The sequence below is a fragment of the Struthio camelus genome, chromosome 19 (genome assembly GCF_040807025.1).
Source record: "Struthio camelus isolate bStrCam1 chromosome 19, bStrCam1.hap1, whole genome shotgun sequence".
Classification (NCBI taxonomy): Eukaryota; Metazoa; Chordata; class Aves; order Struthioniformes; family Struthionidae; genus Struthio; species Struthio camelus.
In genome coordinates this window covers 12,331,357-12,340,058 of record NC_090960.1, presented here as the reverse complement: position 1 = coordinate 12,340,058, position 8,702 = coordinate 12,331,357, and the positions used below count along the sequence as shown (strand labels likewise).

General features: G+C 50.4%; 1 protein-coding gene across 2 annotated transcripts; it reads left to right on the top strand.

The window, feature by feature from the left end:
- Positions 1-518: 518 nt before the first annotated feature.
- Positions 519-7,366, top strand: LOC104143382 (cytochrome P450 2C5-like). Of its 2 annotated transcripts, none has more exons than XM_009673853.2 (9): positions 519-1,101; positions 2,117-2,279; positions 2,673-2,822; positions 3,721-3,881; positions 4,343-4,519; positions 4,768-4,909; positions 5,401-5,588; positions 6,364-6,505; positions 6,768-7,366. In XM_009673853.2, exons 1-9 carry the CDS (start codon positions 925-927, stop codon positions 6,959-6,961), a joined length of 1,494 nt encoding a protein of 497 aa, XP_009672148.2. In that variant the 5' UTR covers positions 519-924; the 3' UTR covers positions 6,962-7,366. The 2 variants fall into 2 exon arrangements, with proteins under 2 accessions (XP_009672148.2, XP_068770164.1); XM_068914063.1 differs by having other exon boundaries at positions 742-1,101; positions 2,673-2,827; positions 3,726-3,881.
- Positions 7,367-8,702: the final 1,336 nt, after the last annotated feature.

The following is an 8,702-nucleotide window of genomic DNA, read 5'->3' as shown; positions in this document are numbered from 1 at the left end:
CTGTCTGCTGTGGGTCTTTTGGTTTAAGCTATGTGACAGATTATGAAGAAAGATTTACAGCAAAGTCTCAATACGCCGTTCAGAAAGACAAATACAAAGTTTCATTGTCACTGCCAGTACATGTGGTTGGGGCAGCAGTCCCAGGAGGCCGGGGAGCCAAAGGACCAGCTAGCCCCAAACCTCCAATAAGCCCAATGGCTTTGGTTGACGTTCCTCCATGCGACAAAATGTTTTGTTCAATTTTTCCGAGTGGAAGCGACAAATCTTTCAGTAAAATTATGCTTTTCCCTAGAACTAGCCCGCTTTCCATCCAAAACTATTTAACGGGATATTCTCAACTAACCTAAAACTAACAGGTACATGAACAACCGAGCATGCCCCGTCGCCAGGGCTCCCCTCTGCCAAGCCGGAGGGAAGCCTTTCCTGTTAGGAAAACATCTCCCTCCTCGGTCACTGCTCTAGCAAGAAAGTCAGTGACAAGAAGGGCAGTAACCCAGCGATGACATAAGGGTTTTGTCAGGACGGTGGCAACTTCTCGTACTGCAGGTCACCGAAAGGGAGGACCGAGCAACAAGAGATTAAGCAAAGTGCAGGGGGCGGAGGGGGAAGCTTTCATCTCCTTGGCTGAATCCGTGCAGAGTTTTGCAATGCAAAAGTCCAGTGTTGGAGCTCTTCCAGGTCCATGTTACAACATAGCAGGCCTGAGGTTTGTGTTTAGCCAGGAGAAACCAGCGTTTCTGTGTCACTGACCGCCCGGTGACTGGCTGAAGGGTGAGCACAGGAGACTTAACCTCTGCAGCTGGGATTAGAGGGAAGGGCTGTGCTATATAGACCGCAAGGGAAAGGCAGAGATCGAGCAGAGCTCAGCTCCCTTCTGCTCACTGCTCAGTCCCTCTGGCCCCTGCTCCGCAGTGACAGCTGAGGATGGATGCTGGGACAGCCGGGCTCGTCGTTACTCTTTTCCTCCTCTACGTCTTGTGTTTTCTGGTCTGGAAAAATGATAAGAAGAGAAGCCAGCTGCCTCCAGGGCCAACTCCATGGCCCATCCTGGGCAACTTATGGCAAAAAGATGTCCTTCCCCTTTACAAGACCCACAAGAAGGTAAGAGATCAGCTCACAGCAGCTTACCAGCTCCCTACCCCTGGCAGGGCAGTAGGAAAGAGAGCACAATATCCCATGGCGAAATAAAAGGGGAACCATACAGGTCACACTTTCTCCTCCTTTCTTTTTTCTCTCTCTTTCCCTCCATCCTTTCTTGCTCTGTCAAAATATCCTAAATCCTTGCTACTTGTAGCATAATCAATACTGTTATTTAAGTCTTTCTCATAGGACCCATGGAAGTGATACTCATCTCCTTCTGGTTGAGCAGAGTATTGTGACCACCTGCTGCCTTCCAGAGTCACTTCTTGATAAGATTAGATGAGCTTTAAAATCCACAAAGCAGTAGCAAGAACATAACCCCCCCCACCGGGGCACGACTGGGGCGATGGAGCTAGGTGAGAATTGGTCGGCAGCCTCAAGAGATGCGCTCCCCCGTGGCCGGCACATCTCCGTGCTGCCCGCATGTTTGCCAGCACTGCGAGCACTAGACAAAAATTAAAAATTAAATTAATTATGGAGGTGATGCTGTCAAAGTCCCCGGTTTCGGCTGTTCTGACATGGGGGTTTCCCGAGAACTTCAAAAGAGCCCTGCTGGAGGCTGTATCTCCCCAGGCATCGTAGCTTGCTTTGGCTGGAGGTGGGTTTGGGATGAGGGTTCTCAGGCACAGTACTGTGGGATACCTTTCCTGCTCTGAACTGCTGCAGAGAAAACTGGCAGCTGCTGTCCCAAAGTGGGGTGTGATCGGATCTCCATGCACCAACCAAGCCTAGAGCATGGTGCTCTTCATGGTGAAATCAGCTTTGCATAACGGCCATGAGGACATATTGCAGCTGAACACTGAAAGCCTGTCTCGCTCAGCTCTCTGTTTCTCCCAGTGCTCAAAGCCTGTTCTGCCTCTTGGAAGTAAGACTCTCATGCTTTCATCTCAGCTTTGTGACCTGGAGGCATTCAAGGAGCATGGGGTAACATCTCAGCACCTAATTCATAGCACCTTTTCCACTGTTCTTCCCCCAGCTCAGGGAGAAGTACGGCCCCGTGTTCACCATCTGGCTGGGACTGAAGCCAGCCGTGGTGCTCTGTGGATACGAGGTGGTGAAGGATGCTCTCCTCAGTCATTCTGAGGAGTTTGGAGGGAGACCTGAAATACCCCTTCAGGTCCAGATATCAAAAGATTACGGTAGGTTCTTGAGTTTCTTCTTCATTATTCTTTGGATGAGCACAAAGTCCTCAATCACAGCTGGCCAGTGAATGATTATATGTCTAGCGAGGGACTCAACATCCAAGACTTCAAATACGCTTTTCCTACTCTGCTAATACCACACTCTATTACGTTTCTTATCTGGGGACAATATTAATTCCTATTAGATAACTCCTACTAATGTAGACTTCCAGCTTTGTTCTTAGTTTCTTCTGAGACTCTCTTCCTTTCAAGGATGCTGTGCGCACACCAGGGTCACCCGCTGGCTTAGCGCCCTATTGTTCCTCAGTCTGTTTTAGCGCAGGAGTCCTCTTTTCTCACGGAGGAACTGCACGTGTTGGCAGATGAGTGGTTTCCATTGCCTCCTCTCAGGTTTTGCCTCCAGCAACGAGAAGAAGTGGCGGGAACTGCGGAGGTTCACGCTCAGCACCCTGCGAGACTTTGGGATGGGGAAGAACACCATGTCACAGCGTGTGCAGCAGGAGGCCCAGCACCTTGTGGAGTGGGTGACAAGCCTCAAAGGTGAGGTGGGTCCTGCTCTCTGTGGCCACTGGGGCAGACAGAGAACACACGACAGCCTTGTGGGACAAGTCTGGTCCCCAGAGCTATTGGCAACTGCTAATGTGAATGATCCTTGTTGAGAGAAGACTTAGAATGTCTACTCTACCCAGAGAGGGCAGGGGGGATGTCCTGGTTGTGAATGCCAGGGTGGGAACTTTCCTCCATGAATCAGAGGGAACGTGCACGTGGTGGGTGACCATTAAGGAATATTTCATGGCCAAAGAACAGAAACAGGGAACTAAACTTCATAGCATTGAGGACGCAAGAACAACATATTGCCCAGGGGATGCAGAGGGTTCCCAGAACGGTATGCTTCCCTCAGACAAAAATGAGCTTCTGCCAGGGCAACTGCCTCTTCTGTTGCTTCCTTAATTTAAAATAAGAGAGCAGTGATGCCCACTGAGACCTCCTTAAGGGGACATTGCTTAAGGCAGAGGCAGAGGTGAGGGAGGGCTTGGTCGTACACTGGGCACCGTCGTGACCCTGCTGTCTCCAAAGAGCATCATGAAATGTCAGTGGGCTGTGCAGATGAGGGGTTGGGTCACTGCACAGAGGTGCTTCTGCAGGCCCTCCGAATCTCTGTGGGATGTCACTGGGGTGCCCAAAGCACTTCGAGATCCCTCTTCTTTCCTCAGTTCCAAATACTGAGAAGGGATGTAGGAGCAGGGAGATATATTTAGGTGTCTATAGCTCAGAAGGGCTCTTTGCTTCATCTGTTAGATCAGACAGGTTCAACTGGGGCTCAGAGCTAAGAGAAAGGACAGTTGCTTGAAGGGAAAGGAAGGACATTTTGCGTGTGTGATGCGAATAAATAACTTCGGACTTTTCAATGCCTTTTTTGCTTCTTTTGTCACTGTAGGTGAGGCCTTTGAGCCAATGATAAGTTTCAGACATGCAGTTGCTAATGTGATTTGCTCTGTTGTCTTCGGGAGCTGTTACAGCTACAGTGATACAACCTTTCTGGAGCTATTGGACATGCTCGGGAATTACATCAGTTTTTTTGTGTCCCCCATTGCCATGGTACGTGCCCTTGCTGTGCTCACTGCCCCTGTTTCTGACTCATTCAGCAGTCTAGAGACACTCCTTGGCTTTGGACTAGATCTTCGGCTTTGCCTATGACACCATTTCTTTGCCAGTGACATTGATGGGAATTAAGTATATGGCCACATGAGGTATATCCTTCAATTCTGACCCAGATCAGTTGGAGGAAAATGTTCTCTGTGGCCCTGATCCAACAGCTGGACAGCTTCTTCCAGGTAGCCCCGAGGCAGTGTTCCAAAAACGTCCACGATGTACATTTTTCAAGTTGTCCCTGGAAATATGTCTCGATGTAGCCCACTGTATATTCCTGGGGGTTGTCTCACCAGGTGCTAGTGCTTGAAACCAGACATAAGAGAAGAGAGTAAAGAACAACCCCTGTCTTTGTGTCTTTGGTGCTCTATCCAGGCACCTGAACTCTCCCGTACCTCTCCTATCTGCAGGTGTACAACACCTTCCCCAGCATCATGCACCATCTCCCTGGGCCACACCATAAAATCTTTGCTGAATGTGTGAAACTGAAGAACTACATCCAAGAAAGAATCGAGCTTCATAAGCAGACCCTGGATCCCAGCTCTCCCCGGGACTACATCGACTGTTTCCTTATAAAAGCAGAGAAGGTAGAGGTGGTGCAAAGGGTTTTCACTCTTGCTCTGATATCAGTTTTAATTCCTGGAGGTGTTTGCTAAGGCCTCTAGTGACATACCCTAGGGTGAGCCTCACAGGCACTGTGTTGAGGGACTGACACAAACCGAGGAAAGGCAGCACTCCCTCAGGCCCAGGACAAGGGCTGCTCTTGAGAGCTGGCTGCAGCCTAAGGATAATCACATAGCTTATATTGAATTTCCTTCCTATCACATACTTGCAGGAGAAAAGCAGCCTGGAGAACATGTACAGCAACGAAGACCTGGTTGAGTCAGTATTCAGTCTCTTTGGTGCTGGGACAGTGAGCACTAGCAACACCCTGGTCTTCTTCCTCTTGGTACTGACTAAATTCCCCCATGTTCAAGGTAAGGGCACCAAAATGCAACTGTTCCCTTTACCTTAGTAAGTCATGATGCAGCAAAGGAGCAGACATGAGAGTCCCAGCCCTGGAGGCTCCCATTTGGGAAGGTTTGCTGTGAGATCAAAATCAGCCTGGCTGGATTGCTCAAAGGTGAGATCCATTAAACAAAAGTACAGATAGGCCAGGGAGCTCTGCACATCTTCTCCCGCTGCCTGCCAGGCATTCACCTCTTTCTCCCCCTTACCCTGCCTGTGCGGATGGTCCTGGGTGGGCCCATGACAGATGCTTCTGGCAAAGCCTTGAACACCTGCATGATCCAGGGAGCTATGTGGGCAGATGCCCTATTTTTAGTCTCTATAAGGGGTTACACTAGCTTTGTCACTCTCTGCTAGGTCATCCTTTAACTTTAGAATAGGTGTACGTAGAGGCCAGCGAGAAATCACTGGAGGCCCTTGCGTAGAAAGCACCGCAGCCCTAAATCTGAGTTTTTACCAGACAAGGTCCAGAAGGAGATCGATGCAGTGGTGGGCACAGACCGCGCTCCCAGCACAGAGGACAAGCTGAAGATGCCGTACACCAATGCTGTGATCCACGAGCTGCAGCGCATCCAGAAGTCCCGCAGTGAGAACTTCCCTCGGATGACGACGCAGGACATCAAGTTCAGGGGCCACATCATCCCCAAGGTGGCCTTGTGGTGCTGGGCTTTCTGGCACTTCTCAGGGGAGGAGTGGTAGAAAAACCTTGAACGAGATTTGCGCTGACCCCTGGACTGTTTGCTCACTTGTGAAGGCCATCAGTCTTTCCCAATCCTCAGTGAGGCGAGGTGGCAGTAACCCTTTAGCAGAGGAGAAGAGGGCAGTGAATGCCACAACTAATCCTACCCACACATCCCTGCTGCTTGCCTGTCCTGGCATACCACCTCTTTCCTCCCTTCAGCGCACAACATCGACACCGAGATAACCAGCGTTATCTGTGCTGGAGCTGCTGGTGAGCCATGTTGTGCGAGCTCACCCTGGGTGCACGGCCAAACCCAGCCCTCATCCCCACTGCAGATTTGGGGAGCACCGTGGTTTGGGTTTGATTGCAGGCATTTTTTTTGCCACGCCCACTCCAAAGGACCACTTCCTTCCTTTGGACTTTGTGCAATGAGAGGTTTTAAAAATAAATCAGTAGGAGTAACTCAAGGGACAGTTTCTCAGCTTCTGAATGAAACTCCAGCTGCATAGAGAGACTGCCAGGACTGTGGGCAAGAGCTGAACCCCATATTAGTCTTCTGTGCCTGAGAGGTTCGAGGTGCAGAGCCATCACCGGGAGCTGCCTCCTGAAGGGCAGCTCGGTGTGCATCCACGCTCCCCTGCCCCACAGGCCGTTCCTCAGCTGGTAATTCTGCTTAGCAAAGCCTTTTGCTATGAAACTCATGTTCCTTCCTGCTTTTCCTGTCTCGTCCCTCTGCCGCAGGAGACAGCTGTTATTCCAGTATTATATTCGGTGCATACGGATCCAATCCAGTGGAAGAACCCTGAAAATTTTGACCCAGGCAACTTCTTGGATGAGAAGGGCGAATTCAGGAAGCCAGAAGCCTTCATGCCTTTCTCGTTAGGTAACTGCTTAGCCCTGCCAACGGGCTTTGCTGGGATACTGCCTGCTTGCTACTGTGCAATGACTGCACTGGTGGGTCTGAATCCATCGGAGGGAAAGCCAGCACGAAAGGGCTACTCACTGTGGGTGGCAACAAAGTTATTCCTTTAATTTGGGCTCTTTGCTCACCTCTATCCTTCTATACACACGCATTTTCCCCCCAAATGTGGTGATTCATTCAAGCACTGGATTAAGCCATCTCTTTTCTTTACTGTGCCTCCCAGGAAAGCGGATGTGCCCAGGAGAGGCGCTGGCCCGGATGGAGCTCTTCCTCTTCCTTACTACGCTGCTGCAAAATTTCACCTTTGAGCTTGCCATCAAGCACGAGGAGACAGATATATTCGCCCTATGGCTAGAGATAGAGAGACGGGCAATACCGGCCAAATTCCTCGCCATACGACGTCAGGCGTATTCTTGAGCAGAAAGCAAACAGCAGAAGCAAGTGGTGTCCCCGTGCACCTCCACATGTGTTCAATTGGTCAGAAATCAGAGAGCAGTGAAAATGTGAGCTGTACAGAAGCTGAGGCACAAAAAAGGGGGGGTTGTGTTGGGCTTGGGGTGCCAGTCTTCCACTGAGAGAACAGATATTCAGCTCTGCCGCAAACTTTATGGGTGTCCTTGCTCCTAATCTTAATCCTCCTGCGTCCCAGTAACACGAGGAAGACCGCACTGGTTTTCCTACCCGGTATCTGTTGGCTCTGGTTAAACCTTAAGCTCCCTGTGGCAGGGCTGCCTCCAGCTGTAACTCCCTGAGCGTGGCGGTACCTCATTTTGGTCAGACATTGTGAGTGCTTCTGTAATAAAAATAACCATCACTACTCGATGCTAACAAAGAAGTTCTGTTTGCTGTTTGGCATCAAGAGAGAGGCGACGTATCCCTTCCACCATCTGAGCTTTCCCCAAGGCCACAGCAAGGGGGGCGGCTTTCTGTAAGGGAAAGAAACATCCACCGCGTCTCTGGATGCAAAGGCAGCTGTGCTAAGGCTTCCCTGTCCCTTCCGAGGTGGTGCGTGAGCAGGCCATGGCAACCAAGGTAACAAGTAGGAGACACCGAGCACTTCCGTTTCTTTTTTTTGACCACACTCAAGCCTGCATTCCCCCCACTCAGTACCACCAGCATTACACAGCTCCTGCGACACCGCCAGTCGCCCTTACTCTGCCCCTCACATCCCACCGCACTCTAACAACGCCCTTGTGAACCTCAGTATCGGCTCTGGTAACGTGAAAGATGGCGTGGGTGGGGAAACGTGCTGTTAGAGAGGAGTGCCGTGGTTGGGAAGCTGGAAGAGTTTTGCCACCAAAGTCGATCCTCCCTTCTCAGGGCGGTCGATGTCTTTCATACTTGCACTGCTTTGACCAGTTGCTAAAATAAAGAGGGATTTACTTGGTAGCCAACAGGCACGCTCTACGGTTTATTCCAAAACATTGACCCTTTAAAGAAAAGGCCTTTTCATTAAATAATGGTGCAAAGGAAGAAAATGACTCTGACACAGGCACACCGCGTCCAGGCCTCAGCGATGTCCTGAGCTCTTCCTTCCACCGATGGGCGACTGCTGGTTTCTCTGGGCTCACGAGCCAGAGCGCAGCGTACTCAGGTACCTCGACTAAGTTCGTTTCATGGCTGTGCTGCAGATTCCCTCGCCGGCCCTTGAAAATCAGTAGTTTTCCCATCGCCTCCCATTCTGCCCACTGCAAACCTCCCCAAACACGGGACTTTGGCTCTTTCTGTTCCACGGTGATTACCTTTTTTTACTTTTTTTTCCTGCGTCCTATGACAGACTGAGCCAAGAAAACATTCAGTTTGTTTTATCTGGTTTTCCTTTGTGACCTTAATCTTCAAATAAATCTTGTTTATCTCAGGAATTTACCGCCTGCTTCAAAACTTTAACCCGTGGATCTGCTGATGCAGAGCGGTCTCCCCAGTTGGGCACCTGCAACCTAGCAGCAGCCAAATGGTTTCAGCTGGAGAAGGAGCACAGGTTGCCATTAAAAGGGCTGAGTTAGAGTGCAGAAGAGCTGCACTTCGGGAGGAGCATGTGGGAGACCAGAGCAGATAAAAGTTGGCCAGCTACAGAAGTTGCTGCACTGCGGTAGCCTTTGTTGCTGTGATGTCTTTGATATCGCTCCAGCAAACACGTTCAGGTGCCAGTTCTGCTCTG